This window comes from Rhipicephalus sanguineus, chromosome 5, assembly GCF_013339695.2.
Source record: "Rhipicephalus sanguineus isolate Rsan-2018 chromosome 5, BIME_Rsan_1.4, whole genome shotgun sequence".
In the NCBI taxonomy this organism is placed as follows: domain Eukaryota; kingdom Metazoa; phylum Arthropoda; class Arachnida; order Ixodida; family Ixodidae; genus Rhipicephalus; species Rhipicephalus sanguineus.
Genome location: NC_051180.1, coordinates 100,181,035 through 100,197,487, shown reverse-complemented (window position 1 = coordinate 100,197,487; position 16,453 = coordinate 100,181,035). Strand labels below are relative to the sequence as shown.

General features: G+C 47.7%; 1 protein-coding gene across 1 annotated transcript in view; it reads right to left on the bottom strand.

Moving 5' to 3' along the window:
* LOC119394876 (trichohyalin-like) overlaps positions 1 to 15,214 on the bottom strand; it is a 144,965-nt gene extending 129,751 nt beyond the window's left edge. Inside the window, exon 1 of the mRNA XM_037662177.1 lies at positions 13,621 to 15,214. Within this exon, the coding sequence (XP_037518105.1) occupies positions 13,621 to 15,214 (1,594 nt within the window). The remainder of the gene's footprint in view (positions 1 to 13,620) is intronic.
* Between the last annotated feature and the right edge of the window lie 1,239 nt (positions 15,215 to 16,453).

Sequence of the window (16,453 nt, the reverse complement as noted above, 5' to 3'; positions counted from 1 at the left end):
TGACTCGGCAACTCGCTCTCGCGTGAAGCCACGTCGCAAGGAACACAGGTTTTCTCGGCGACAGAGTATGACACGTTGTAAAATTAAATATTGCAATGTGTCGCCTCCGTGTGACACCCACACAAAGTGATTGGTAAAAACTGAAGCAATGGGTTTTTACTCACCGGTCCGTATATTCTTGGGTTTGAAGCGAGCGTTCATCCGTTGAAAACTTCAACGGTCCCTTCGTTTCCCCGAAATCAGCTGAATGCGCTTCGCGAAAGCATTTTAACGAGTCAAAACAAAGGAGAACGAATGTTACGTGTGCCGACCGGCAGTGGCTCGAAATATTTACAGTGAAACGAAACAGCGAGCGACCGTTCCGAATGCACCGCGGACCGTTAGCTGCCGTTGTGTTGCCTCTGCCGCCGAAACGAAGATAACGATGTCAATAGGCTGCTGACAGCTAAGAGTCAGCTGGAACAAAGACGATTACAAAAGATTGGTGACGCGGTACCTGTCAAGGCAAGACCGCTTGCTGTACGCAACAGTTTGTCTTATTAAAGTATAGCATTGTACAAATAAGTAGACCTGAGTTATTTGAAGAGTATTCTGAATTGAAACTTGGCTCCAACGAGGGCGCGCCCCTATATTAAAGTGCAATAGCGTGAATGGCGGCCCCTATGCGATCCTAACGCAGAGGGTAATATATAAACTGCAGGTGTTTGAAGCTGGAACTCGCCGCGGTTGATTTTTTCGCCCTCTGCAGCGGTTTCTAAAACTTGAAAGTTTCCGGGCACTGCGCTACGTGCTAGTGCCATTAAATGACTTCACAATTTGCAGCGCTATTTAGTGCAGTAAGTGAGAGCGCTAAGCTATGCTGAATAAGAGCAGGAATGTTAAACCTGCTGCTCCGCTCCTTGATCGGATAATTCCGGTAATTGTGCGATCCGTGTTCGCACTGTCCATGGAGCCAAAGCGAACAAAAAGTGCGAAGATACGTTATTGTGGAAGACCTGCGTGCAGGTTCTGGTTCGATCGCTGGTTTTGTCAGTACATCTAAATACTTTATGCCCCAAACATAAAATAAAAACGTAAAGCGAAAATACTTTAGGCTATCTTCATATCCTTTAGATCTATTCGCAATGCCCATAGACTGTCGCGCCGCCAAGCGGAATTCAGGAGCGTCCTCTCGAGGAGGGTTAGTAGACGATAAAATGGCAGCACTACGCAGTCTCTCCCTTGTTCGGCTGTGCTAACCTCAGTATTAACGCATTAGCATGGAAGGTACACTACGACTTTGCTCGTTCCCTGCATCAGTGAACAAACCGGGCCCTCCGCGACATGAGAAATCTGATTCGTTCTTGCGAGACGCGAAGTTTTCGTGAAAATACGTGGCAACTCGCGCTTTCAATGCTAGCCCACAGCGTACGCATACTATCAGCTTCGCGAGGCTTTCTGTAGCCACGTAGGTTAGTTAAATATTATCGTCTGACATATTCAGTTGAATCTCACCCTGTTTTACTTGCATATAGCATTGGTCAGTGTTTCTTGTAGAGCATGAATCCAACACTACACGGGAAGTCGCGCGGACTCGCGATGTGCTCTTGTAAAACTCAGCGATCTCAAGTTGCCGATACATTAAAATAGGGCCTCTAGCCTTTGTCAGCAAAGCGCTGTTACTAATCGTGCGAGCGACGTTTCAATCATTCGAGGACGCGTCTGCTCCACGCCTTTCGTGGAGCGAACGCTTTCCACACCGTCCTTCGCCAGTGTGTTGGTGTTGGTTTCATAGCCAGCGCTGCGCCGTTTGTTTTTGTACGTTTGTTGATAGGTGGCAGCACACTGCAAGCGATTTGCTCGTTGACCGATCCGAGAGCATAATGTTCTTCGCGCCCAGACGTCTCTCTCATTGTAAACGTGGTGACGCGGAGTGGTCGCAGTCGTTCGGCGGAGGAATTTCTTCGGATTGCTTTCAGCAGTGATGTTGAAAGAAACCATCCTGACGACGAGGATTTTTCACTTGAAGACTGTGAAAGCACCGAGGGTGACAGCTGTGACAGCGACGATGAACGATCAGCTGAACTCACGAGGAGCGAGTTGCACTTCACGTCCCCTCGTGCGTTAATGTTCTTTCACGCTCGTAAGTCACTTTGATTGTATTTAACGTATAATATCCTTGAGTGAGATCAGAATAAAAGCATAGTTCCTCTTGTGCATTGCATGTACCACAATTATTGTGGATATTATGGAGCGCGCCGCATGCCGCCAACACGCTCGAGCTCGACCAGCGAAGCGAAATGGTTAGAGCGATGGAACGTGCAGTCACGGCCACAATCTACGCCTCTCGGCTAACTTCTTCGACGTTGCGAAAAGCATACGTGTGCATTCTTTTCGATATTCATGTTTGGATCGGGCTGATCGAATCTGCAACATGCGAGTGAAGTGAATTGCACACGGCTAGAGTCTAAGCATGGCTGTGACACAAGCGCTACTGAATGGGATGTTAAATGCTCGTGTTCCGTTGAAGACGTAATACCGCGTTCCCGACTGCGCAAGTAATGACGACGTGCGGTCCCGTGCTGCAGCGATGACGCTACTCGCTGGCGGCCTACTACTGCGGCAAATCCGTCAGGCAGGCTCGGTACGTACTACCTCGGTGTGCCGTTCAGCTCATACGTCAATTTTAGTTCATGCAATTTTATGTAGCACGCACAGGATATCGCAAAGCATCGTTATGCACGGTAACGGCGCTGAAATATAACCTTTCACACCGCAGCAAATAATTAGGTGGGGGGTACTTGTCACTTTCCATGGTTTGGGAAAGTATTTTAGTCTCATATCCAATTCAGCGCGGCTCCTGACTTCATCCGGTGAAAGTGGCACGGGCCGTACGTCCGCACGTCCTATCTGTTCCTATGCTAACAAACGGGTTGACCCTCCTCCTGGCGCCATCTTGAAAAGCACGGCGCGCCACCTATAGTTGAAGTTGAAGTTGAAGTTGAAGTTGAAGTTTATTCAAAATATATACATTTTTGATATACATTCGTTTTGCGTTGTAATTGAACAATCAGAGGTCCCAAAGTAAGAACTGTCAGGGGGACCTCCTAACAAAAATTTAACAGAGGATTAGTTCAACAATCAGCAAACAGTGGCGAAATTGCAGAAAAATATAGAAAAAAGAGTGCGAGAAAAAAAAGGTATGGCAACATAAGTAATACAGTCCGTGGGCATTGCGAATATCTCTCATCCTAAGATGAGGGCGTTCTTAATATGAGGGTATTCGGCTTTTGTCGTCTGCTAGGCTCTGGCTAGAGCAGCTGCATTTTTGTTATAGTTGCCTCACGTCGCACGACGCTCCTCTACTACTAGCTGTATTTTCTTCTAGTGATAGCTTTATAGATGACTGCTAGCATTACAGGAGGTTAAGAAACGTTGAAATTAACGTATCTTCTATATACCCACAGCCATCGCTGTCAGGATCATGCCCCCGAGTTAGTAGAGTAACTGACTGGGCTGGATGGCGATGAAATATCTTATGTGAAGGCGCGAACGTCTTGCCAAGCGAATTAACGCGTCTACGCTACTTTGGAAGCGAAGCGCGATCAATTTTACGTATTATTCGCAAAGGTTAGCGCTGTGTAAAAAGACTTGAGTTGAACGAAAATTCACACTTCACTCCCGATTGTGTCCATGTGGACCTCTGTGCACAATACGTTTGCCGACAAAAAAGTCACGGTTTCGCCGCAACGGCGAAGCAATGAATGCGACAGCAACAAATTGGAATGTAACGCGAAGAACGGAAAGCAGCGCGAAATTTCCAGCGCGTCGCACAAGCGCGAAGGACGCACGAAAAGGACACACACAAGACGAGCGCGAACTATCAAGTGTCACAGTTGTTACTTATTTCTGTTTGAAAAACGTGCTCGTTTCGCAAACGCGGCCGCTCTAGCGAGCGAAGTGACCTTCGTACGCTCTGTAACTCCAGCGCGGACATCGCGGTGAAAGCACAAGACATACAACCCCGCTCCTCCCACCACGAGGTGAGCGCGCATGCAGCCACCACGCCCTGTAGGGCGAAGTGCACGGTGGCACACGCGCAACTCTACGAGCGGGGCGATGACCTTGGAAGCACGCCCCTCGCGCACTTCGCGTCATCTCGCTGGTGAGCAAGAAACCACGCTGAAGTAAGTGATGTATATAAATGGCTTGCCGTTAGTATGCTGAAAGACGGTACTCTTCGTGGTCTAGCCATCTAACGCTGTGCGCTGCGGAGCGTTCGCCCGTTCGATTTCGCGCGGTGGAAAGTATTTCTTAATTATTTTTCTTTGTGGCTTTATATATATATATATATATATATATATATATATATATATATATATATATATATATACGGGGCATTACGGTGACGCTCACGGCAAAAACCAGCCGAGAGTGTTCATATATTTGCTATCGCAATAATAAGATTGATAAGTCCACCGACCAGCGGGTTATTGCGGATAACTAGCGTGGATTGGGCGAGTTGGAACTGCATATTAAAACTTGTTACACGTAATATCGGCGCCCAGTGAAACGCCACCAGTCGTGCGCATGGTACCGTTCACATCCTTATGATTAGACTTAGATACGCTCATGCGGTTTGCTGCTCGTGAGCCACATTCATGCTTTCCGTCGCGCGGTGCTGCCTAATCGGGTGTGCGCGCCTGTAGATGGTGATGACACGACGGCGCGCAATATACAGCCACAAATGCTTGGGCACTCCTCTGTTCTTGTTTCATTTGACACCGATGGTACAGCTAGGTAAACAGTAGGAAAAATCGGCGAAATAGTCCAGGAAGAGGAGAAAAAGCGCTCTTTCCCGCGATCTTTTTGACCACTTTGGCTGATTGTTGCTATTGTTCATCGCGCTGTAGCAAGATTGAATATTTAAGGCGAAAGGCTTAGATTCCTCATCAAACGCGAATAGTGACCGTCGGCGTCCCGCGTTGGCGGCGTCAACACGAGTCATGTAGAACATCATGATCACGTGACGACCGTGAACGAGTCAGAACACGTCAATTTATTAGCGTATGGCTTATGTTGCATAAAAGAACGCCGCACAGCCTGTCAATATTTCATATCACTGTCGTCCATCTCATTTTTCCTCATGCTCTCAACCTTATTGTCTGTCTAAATTTTTAGCACTTCCGACGCGCTTCCAAGCAGCTGCTGAATACTTGGAGGTAATTGTTGCCTGTAAAGACCACTTAATTTATTCGAATGACATCATACGTAGTGTTTAATATCTTTAAATCTCCGAACAATATAATTCAACCGACGGAACACGCGCAGCACGCTACAATGCATACACGGAACCCGAAGCCCAGACGCTGCAGACCTTGACCGAAAATGGGCCGGCAAGTCACTGTGAGTGCGCGATGCACGGCCATAGAAAAGCCGTGACAAGTCCATTCCATACATGCAGATGTACACAATGATTTCCGGGAGACGACACCAGGAGCAATCGACACTGAACGCGCTCCTGACGGCAACTCCGCTCGATTTCGCGAAGCGTTTTGCTTGAATATTGAGCGCAAATTCTATTATATGAACTTCCTCAGTTATGTTTCAATAACTCGAACAGGACAGAGCGGCCGATAGCGTCGAGCAGCCATCACGTAGCGATCGCACGCGCGCAGAGCAACACCCGAGTCCTATTCAAAGATCTCGAGGCGAATAGCGTCTGTAGTCAGTTACAACCACTCCTTCCTACACCGTGGTCACAACCTGAGAATTCATTTCTACAAGGGAGTCGCGCTTGTGGTTTCTCTTCGAAGCATAAGTACTGTTCCGTTGCTAAAGTAAATGCTACGCTTATTATGAATTAACAGTTTGTCGTCACTTGTTAAAATGCTACGTTTGGCGGGCAGTGAATTTCTTTTCTGAAACATGCCAGGAAGCTCAAGCTTTTTACAGAAATCTAGTGACACGAACATGTGCCTGTATAGGAAAGTCATCTACCTGAAATACACGAGAGGTGTTTGACGTCACGTAATGACGCAATTGCATTTGGATGGGGCACTTATATAAATCCTCCCTGGGAGGGACCGCGACGGCTGTGGACGGAGCTTACATTTATTCTTAGGCTCTAAGCGACTATAGAACGACCACAGAACGCAACTCCACGGCGCGGCGACTGCGGGCGATATAGGAAGCCCTCCCATAGCCCTACGCGAGAGTTTCATGACTAGTAGAAACGTATTGGCAGGCCTGGCTAATACTAAGCTATCTAAAAATAAAGTACTGCACTCAATCAGAGAGCCATGTTGTTGAAGAGTGTGGTCACCTAGAGAGACCACCGTGCACAAAGGGTCATAGAGGGCTGGTGAGATTTCATGGCACTACCACCTGCCCGCATTATGTTTTTCACAAAGACACCAGAATTCACCCCCAGCCAAACGGAATTTGAGCGTTGGCTCAAATGTTATGAAACCCCATTACAGAATAAAAACGTAGAATGCTGACCCGAACTGTCGTCGCACCGGAATCAATTGAGGCCTTACTGAACTTTTTGCTCAGAAGTGGCCTATGAAATGGGTCGTAGTACTCCCGCTCCGCACCTTTCTTTCTATTTTTTGTCTGTCTGGTACCTGCCGTTCTCACGGCTCTTCTTTCACTCTTTCTTGCCCCTTCTCCCTCCCCTTAGTGTAGGGCAGGAAACCGGATGTTATAATTCTGGTGGACCTCCGCACATTCCCTCAGTTTCTCTCTCTCTCTCTCTCTCTCTCTCTCTCTCTCTCTCTCTCTATATATATATATATATATATATATATATAATATATATATATATATATATATATATATATATATATATATATATATGTGTGTGTGTGTGTGTGTGTGTAGGAAAGCGAAGTAACTGTTCAAGTTAAGTGTTATAAGGATGTATATGTTTTCGGCGTCTTAGTATAGTTAGGCTAAGGACCAATTAACTTTCAGGATAATTCATGATAATTAAGGGAATGAACTTAGTAAAGGGGAAGACTGCTTTTTGTGAACAGCTGGGATTGTTGCATCACCTGGTGGAGCAGATCATAACCTCGCGCTTTTTTCTACGTGGCCTTTGCAATCCGCTTCGGCAGCGCACCGTCGCGCTGCCGGAGTTGACTGCGGAGGCTGCGCAGAGGAAAGCGAAGTTTGGCGCTAAAATTTGTTGGACGAGTTGATTGAAATCAGACTGTTTGCTTGTTGGTGTGTGCCATCAAGATGCCGCATGCGCACCACATTACAGTCTTTTTTCACCCTAAAGTCTACCTAAGTGAACCAAGAGTATACACGAAACGCTAGGGGCTAGCGCCATTGAAGAAAGCTAAATGGATCATTAAGGTAGCCTAAAGTGCTTGCTTTCCTTGTGCTTCAACGGAGTAGTTTGTCGAAATAACTTCGAGAACCTTAAAGAACTACATGAATGTGGCAGGCATGCGATGTGTCTTGTGCCTGTTCGAAAAAAGTACTGTTTTCTAGTGTTCCACGGAAAGTGACCGGGAGACCCTTACTCCATGGTGATCACCTCATTTCTTTTGAACCAAGAAAACCGTTTTGTTTCGTTCTGAGAAAACCATTCTATCAAAGAAATTTCCCTACTTTTTCAAGAAAAATCTGATTCTCACCAATAACGTAGTTCCACGCATGAAAGACCTAAGGTTTGCTAGTGAGCTGAAAAATTTGTTGTAGATATTCTGCGGTAGATTATCGAAAACATGGTACAGCAGTTAGCTGCCTCTATGGAGGCCACCTTAACGATCATCTTTGTTGGCGCAATGATTAAAGGCCAATGAGTTTGGATAAATTTTTCTTTTACAAGATATGAATTCACATTTCCCCGTCTTCTTTTTTTTTAATGAGAAGCATTTCTTATCGAACCAAGGGCACTTTGACCGTTTGTATTACCCTTCTGTCCAACTATCCGCCTACGCTTTGGCGCTCTCGTAGTCGTCTTCTTAACTTGCTATATACCAAAATTGGCAAATGATATCGTGAGTGTATGAAGAACGCGATTCACGGATCATGACATGAATAACGTGACTTCCCTGTCGCGTGCGTCATGAAATACTTTTCACTAGTCACGTGTGGCACATGCCCGCATACCGCTGCCCGCGGTATTCGGGTATGCACCACAGATGATTCACAGTGTATATCAATGCACACTTTGGAAATCTTACCACAGCAGCGCGAAGGAAAATGCGGTGCCGGCGTGGGCAGCGTTGTCCATGGGTAAAATATAGCGATGCTAGCAAATAATAAAAATCATTGCTCGAGCCGGAATCGGTCCCAGGCCTTCTGCATGACAGCGAAGTATTCTACCACCAAGCAAACGCCAGAGCTTCAAACTATTTCTGAAAAAGACACTGTACCAGTGTCATGTCAAGACAACGACAATTGTGGTTGCTGTATTGGCTATCCACTCTTATATCAATGTAATAAACATTACATATGCAGAGCTATGACTCCGCAACCTATTGTCAAGCGCTGGGCGAATGCACCTACAACAGCTGCTTCTGATCTGCACATGATTGCATCGTAGCGTGCACTTCCTCGCGATAAAGACAACGTTTGTGCTTTAACGTGAATGCCGCCGTTACGTCATACCATGGGCAACCGTTAACCCGCCACTGCACTTTGCGTGTATGGCGAGCCCATGATATGCGCACAACTATTCAACTTACACAAAGGCGTCGATAGACGTCGCAACGCTTGGCTGAAAGCAAAAAATCCGGCATAGGCTGCTACTCGCTGACTGCTTCGCATGAATTTGGTTTCCACAATGCGTGGGATTTGGCGGTTTCGTTGTTGTCCTTGTTTGGTTTTTCTTGCGCTGTGGCTGGTGGAATCTTCGTGGGACCACCATCGCTCTGACATTACATGCTTATTCGCGCCGTCACTAATAGCTCAGAAAAGTTCATGAACCACCACTATGAAAATGGAACTCAAGGCACAACAGCTATGTGCAACATCTAGCCGAACGCGCCAACAGATGGGCCCCATTAAATCTGGTTTTATCGCCTGCTTGCTTAGAAAAAGAAAACAGAGTTAGGGCATGACACGTCAGACCAACGGCGATAAGATACAGAGACGGAAACGCGCTGTGGTATTGCAGTGGAAATAGCCTCTGCTGTTCCTAATGACTTCCGCTCAAACTAGCGGATTATGCCTAAGGGCAGACTTTCGAAAAAAAAAACCTTTCGACTTCACACGATTAGCCAATTGCAGCAAAGGGCAAGAAAAATATGGAATAAATGTTTCGGACCCCTGTACTGCCATTTTTCGAGGTCACCAGTCATACCGCCGTCTCGTACAAAACGTAGCACGCTCGGTCAAGCCCGAGTAAATTAGGACTTGACCGCGCTCCGATTGTTAATTGACGCGAAGACCTTTAACGATACCTCACATTTATTCATGAAGACGCGGCCTTTTCCATTGTAAGAGGAATTATTTTGTAAATAGTTCTGGAAGCGCCATTCGTTATTCTCCTTTTCATTACTTTATCCTAATGCGTATAGCTGCCAGAATGTTCTTTGCTATAGCATGCTTCTGTATATCTTGTCTCACCTAATAATCGCTAATTTATCTTTCACACAAGTTTCGAGAAAGGATGAATCAAATACAGAGTACATACTCCACTGCGTTCGGGAATTCTTTCGCTACAATCTCCGTCCGTTAGCTTGACATAGCGATGCCGCTTTGATACGAGTAATCCTACGCGCAAGTTTCCTAGCGAGCGTGCAACGGAATTCCTAATTCACCTTTCTACATGACACAATGGTACCGGCGTGTTTCGAAACAACTAAACGCATTGCGCAGGCGGCTACTGTGGCACAATTAATTGTCTTGCTATCCTCGTGGCATTGTGCAAGAACCAGGACTTCGTCAAAAGAATTTGCGTTCGTGCTCGTTGTTTTACCGCATATAAAAGGAAAGCAGATGCCTCTAAGAGAATAAGACAAAGTGCATGTCGTTCGGACTCGTGTTGAGAAACTAGCGGTAATTTTTTAGACACTGACAACTCACTAATTAATGAACATTGTGACCCAACAGTGCGGAATGTTCGTACTTTGCGCCGTCTCTGCATCCTTGCCGTGCACTGGTTGTGCTACACCGAAAGAAACCTTCAGGGTATCCTTCGCGGCAACCTGAGCCTTCTGAACCTTTATAATAGCCGTTTCTGCAATCGGGCGCTGCTTGAATTACAGAAGCATACGCATTTGGATGCTTCGTTCATAACTTGACAGAAAACAGCGTGCAGCGACAGGAAACAAGAAGCGCAATGTCGTTGTCACGCCCCATTCTTGTCTCCTGTCGGAGAGCGCTGTTTTTTCTTCCTCGAATGCAGTACAATATTTCATCTGTAGATATGAGACATGAGATATGATCTGTCGTGAGCAGAATTTTTCGTAAAGAGCCGTCTGCATTGCCTGAATTTTCTCCGCTCCCTCTTTGGATTCCACGAGTGCTCCACCGGTGCAGTGCTAACTGTGGCTGGTACAAAGCCTTCGTAACTATATCGTCCTTTCTATTGGAATGGCTGACAACGCTGCTTGAAATAACTGCCGTCTCAACGAAAATGCTGAACTTGTTGTTGCGCGACTTCTCCTACACGCTACACAAGCAACGTCTCGCGCTCTTTCCTGCTATGACGCCATGCCAAGAAGCTCAGGTTCAAACCCCTTTAAAGTCGATTTTTGTCTGTATTAATTTCTTTCGTATCTTTCTACGCCATCATCCCGGATCCCCACTATAAAATAGCATCTATCTATCTATCTATCTATCTATCTATCTATCTATCTATCTATCTATCTATCTATCTATCTATCTATCTATCTATCTATCTATCTATCTATCTATCTATCTATCTATCTATCTATCTATCTATCTATCTATCTATCTATCTATCTATCTATCTATCTATCTATCTATCTATCTATCTATCTATCTATCTATCTATCTATCTATCTATCTATCTATCTATCTATCTATCTATCTCCGAAGCGATAGGACGGTGCAAACTGGTCAAAGAACGTTTATGGTGCGAATATCACGAAAAGTTTACTTTATATCAGCGCTCATCCTTGTCGCCTTGTTTTGTCTTTGCCTGCTTTACAGCGAAAGCTATTATGAAATCATAACAGCCGATTCTTGTGGCTTAGTTGTCCGCCGTCGCGACTGTTATTGCCACGCATAAAGAATATATACACAAAAAATGGGTTGAACTTGCAAAGAGGAGGTGGTGGTCACCGATGTGACACATAAAGGTACTTCTGTTTTCGAAGGTACTACGCATGCGCAGAAAAACTGGAGAGTCAGGTTAACATTTTCTGCGTTTATATATTCTTTGTGCGTTGCAATAAAGTTCAAGTTGAGAGTCTACGATTGCGTTGTGCTTCTCCTTCTTCGACCCGTCCGTTAGCGCAATGTAATTTTTCCTAAAATATTAATACAGATGAAGCTTAGAAGTCAGTCGCCCTTCGCCGTCGTTGTCGTGCGTAGCACTTCAACAACTACAAAATTTGAAGCTGATTAAAAAAGATCAGCAGAAAATTTCATGTTAAAGATTGTTCGCTGCAAGTAAATGTTGTAGCAGAGGCGCCCAAAAAAAGCAAACTATAACCAGGTTGAAAGCCGAGACAGGCAATGATAAAGCACTCTTAGCCGCCCTGATAGGCTATGTTTCTAGCATGAAATATTTAGTTTACTTCTCTTTTGTTATAGGGCCTCTATTTTTGTTGCCTTCGATTTAATTTTCTTCAAAAAATTCAGCGATAAGCAACATTATAAATAGACAGGGGAGGTCGGAAAATATGCGTAACTGATAGGCTGTCGTGCGCAGACACCTGTAGCTTGCTCAGGTCGCCTTTCTTGCCTTATTTTCCCCGGCGGTATTTGCGCAAGCTAGCGTAGTACATGGTGCCTGGCCCTCTCGTGTCGCTTTAAAGGTTATTTATATATTGCCAAAGAGGATCACTTCGTTACGTAGATGCCGGCGTAGTAATTGCATGAGACGTCAAGTATGGCGAAAAGCTGGCATTGTACGGGATGTTGTCATCTTTCTGTTGTCGATGCAGCCGTTAGACGGTTAGGTTGAGTCAATGTCTAGAACAAACAGACGCAACCCGTCGTAGTCGCTTAGGAGGCTGATAAGGGGAGAGGGAGGGCAAAATAGACGGAAGGAGAAAGAGGTGAGCCAGTTCTCAGACCGGCTGACTACACTGTGCTGGGGAAAGGGGAATAAGAGATAGAAAATGGACGTTACAAATAAAAAAGAAGAAAGGCTGAGGTGTTGCACTGGCAAGCTCGGTGTGGCGGGTTCAATTGCCGGCTACGGCGTGCACATTTCTATGGGGGCGAAATGCAATCGCATCCGTGTGCTTAGATTTAGGCGCACGTTAAAACACCATTGGTGAAAGTTATGCCGGAGCCCCCCGATACGGCGTTATTCATGGCCATTTCGTGATCTTTTATCTGAAACTCCAGGAACTGTTATTGGTGCAAATAGACGCAGGCGTGCATTGAAACCGGGCTTAGTTTGTCGTAAAGGTTGCAGCAGAAGCTACGTCAATATGCTGATCCACGGCGGAAAATCGACCCAATGATTTGTCAGCACCTCTCTTTCTAGAATGAGGTTGCGGTAGCCTCCCTCACGCGAAAGTTCATTCGTACAGCTTTGTTCTTGACTGACAAAGTTTTGCAACCGCTTTTCAGGTCAATCGTAGGAAAAAGGTGGGAGGTTACGCAACTAATAATGAAAAAAACTAGCTGGATTCTCTCAGAACTACTTGTGCCAGTGATGAACTAGAGACGCACATATTGTCGGATATACATTACAGTAACCTAAATGCAAGTGGCTTACAATTTTTACAAGAGAAACTTGTGGGGTAGCTGAAGGCGTGTTTTTCAAGAAAATATTTCACCAAGCTCCCGCAAGAAACGCGAGGGAAAATTTTGTCTTTATTTTGTGTTTGAGAACGCATCTTTATCTGATGTTGATTCTCGCAGACATTTACGCTTGTCGTGCAGTCGATGGCTTTTTCTTTACTGCATATCTTTGTAGGGTTTTGCGGCTGCATCTAGCCCTGAACCCTTTAGAGATGAGGCCAAGACCCAAAGAGATACATCTTTACTGGTCCGCTGACAGCGGCTGCCGCGTGACACGAGCGCACACGCGACCGTCGTTTTCTTCTACGCGCTCACAGCCGCCGAGCGCCCCCATACTGCCTCCTCCCCTCGGAAAAAAGTGAGCGAGAAGTACGCGGGCAACTTGACAAGGGTAGCGCGCGCAAGTGTCCTGTCCTGGCTATCCTTGGCCACGGCGGACTGCACGTGGCACACACGACGACATGCCGGCGCTGTCCGCCCACAACTCTCTGTGGGACCTCATGGGCTGCCGGTCACGGGAACTGCTGACGCGCGCAGCAGAGGCAACTGTGCTGCCGCCCGAAGACGGAGGCGCACCGGACTCGCTCAGGTTGACGACCACGGTCCTCAGCATGACCACGGTCGAGAGCATGATGGAACGCCGATGCTCCTGGTGCAGCACCGGTCCCAGCGAGTCATAAGCCGTTGTCGTTGTCGTATGTCGTTGCCGTTGTAGCCCTCTAGACCATTCACGTGCGGGTGGCGGCCACTCGTCCAGGTAGTAGTCGTTGAACGCCAGTGACCTTGGCAGCCACGGCAGCGCGACGTCCCCAACGAAGCCCCGACTGCATATGCCTCCGGCGCGCACGCCTCCCTCGCTGATGTTGCGCTGCGGGTCAGACACGCTGGTGAAATTGCGCACGTGCACGACAGGTTCCACCACGAGCGGATCCACCTGTTCTGCCGTCGTCTCCCGGGATCCCAGCAGCTCGGTTACCGCTTTCAGCCTGGATTGTTGTTTATCCGCTTGCTGCTGTCTTGCCTCAAGCTCCTCCATCAGCCGCTTGTTCTCGATCACAGCCGAGGTCATCACCTGGTTCAGCTTTGCAAGCTCTTCCTGCATGGTCTCTAGCTCAGCCTCACTCCTCTTGAGACTGTGCTTGAGAATTGTCTCAGAGTCCGACGCCAGATTGAGCTGCTTCTCAAGCTCGGAGACCTTTGCCAACAAAGTCCTCTGGCTCTCCTCGAGCCCCTGGATCTGCTCCTGGTTCTTCTTGCACTCTGCCTTCTTCCGGTTCAGTTTCAAAATTAATATTTGCGCTTGACTGGCCTCTCGGTCACGGTCCTGTTGGGCCTGGGCGAGCTGCGCACGGAGAACAGCCGCTTGCATACGTAGCTCGTCCAGCTCGGAGTCCTGGAGTGCGCGGCGCCGCTGCAGCTCTTCTTCATGGCTGCGCCGCATGTGTGCCAGTTGAGTGTACCGCTCCAGCAATTGCTCCTCGAACTTGGCACACTGGTGCTGCTGATCCTTGAGGCACTGCTGAGCATCTGCAAGCAGCCTCTCCATGCGACTGTACTCCAGCGAGTCCTCGGCCACCTTCCGGTCCATGTTGAAGATCTGAGCTTCAAGGGTCTGGATTTTGTCACTCCAGGATTTCTTGGCCTCGAAGAAATGTTGCCGCGACTCGTCCAGCTGCTGTTCGAGCTGTTTCTCCAGAGTACGGACCTTGTCCTTCAGGCCAGAAATGTGGCTGTCCCTTTCATTAATCAAGGTGGTGGCCTTGGCTTTGTAGACGTCGTGCTCCTGCTTGAGACCATGTGCATCTCTCATGTTTGCCAACTCGCATTCCAGCTGGCTGATGCGGGTAGCATGCTGCGATGTGTCCTGCTTGAGACAATCTACCTCAGCTTCAAGGGCAGCCTTGTCCCTCTCAGGGTAACGAGTGCGGACCACCTCGGTGCCGGACTCCGATTCGTCTGGTGTTAGTCTCGTGTCCCTGTGCTTCCGGTTCCTCATCTTATTTCTCGTCTTCTTCCTTTTCTTCACGGCCGCCGCACTGTCGTCATCCCGGGACTTCCTGACCTCTGCTTCAATGTCGTCGCAGTCACCGGCCGTGTCCCCAGAAATCGCGTCGTCCAACGCCGTGTTCGCCTCACCGTTCCTGGACGCTGCACCCTCGCTGGCGGACGATGCATCGCCACCGCGTCGCTGGTCGTCCCACAGTGCCGGCCCGCCGCACGAGCCCGCACGAGCCTCGACGCCGACCTCGTCAGCGCACGCATCGTCGCCGCCTTTGTCATCAGCCCCAGGTGCCACCTCGCCGCGCGAGCGCGCCACAGCCTCCATGGCCTGCGCGGGCAGCGGGCGCCGAGGTAAGCACCGACGTGCTCCAGGGCGATGATGGCACGCCGCTGCTCGTCAGGGGTCGTTCTCCCGGAAAGGCAGAGGCACATGAAGGTCTCCACCGGCTGAAGTAGGAGGACCAGGTCGTAGACCCCGTAGGCGGCCATATCCATGAACGCCCGCTTCAGCACCCCATAGCTCCTCGAAGGCGATATCGCCGTGCAGGGGGCCGAAATCAGGGGCTGGTGGGATCCGGCGTACGTTGATCGGGCAGAACATGTCAGGGCGGGGTCCTACCCGTCGGGCGCCAGATGTAGGGTTTTGCGGCTGCATCTAGCCCTGAACCCTTTAGAGATGAGGCCAAGACTCAAAAAGATACATCTTTACTGGTCCAAGCCTTGGCAGCAACTGCCCGCTGCCAGCGGCTGCCTGCTTGCTTGCTTGCTTGATCCTCTTCTAGTGGCTCTTACCCACAAAGGGGGATTGGCCATGAAACCGGCGGTAAACATTACATGGAAATTTAGAATTTAGACAAAAGTATTTGAATTAATCGGACTACAAGCGAGAATTGAAAATAAAATAAGAATCTTTGGGTTATGCGCAAATAGAATGAGGAAAAAACCTTAATATCGAAAATAATCAATTAGAGAAAAGAATTATAAAATACCAAATTGCAATAGGAAATAACTTAATAAGGAACTCTTCTTGTGTCTCGAAGAAATTCGCAGACAGCTATGCAAACGTTCCTGTTGCTGTGGCCCAGAGAAGACGCCCGCGTTTCACGAGCGCACACGCGTCGTCGTTTTCTTCTACGCGCTCACAGTCGCCGAGCGCTCCCATAACTTAGATCAGTTGTGACAGAGAACTCGCTGTAAAACGGCATCACTTTTCACTCTACACACTATCCAACATTTCTCTTATAATTTGAGGTAAGGTAAAGAACTAGGCCACAGAGAAACTCACATGGTCGCTTATGCATTCGTGACCACAAATTATTATTCCTACTAGTAATATTGCACTCGACGTTTCCACTGTCTGCGCCATCTTTTTCTGGCAAGGTTGTTTCCTGTTTTTTTTTTCACTTTATGGCACAAGCCCACGAACATAATACACACAACAGGGATACCAACATGAACACAACACTTAACAAGCTATGAAAGCTTCAAGAAAGCGCGAGAAGTTTAGTCTAAGCGTGAGGTAAACGATTTCACCGGTGAGTGTCAGTAGCTGATGCGGGGCCCG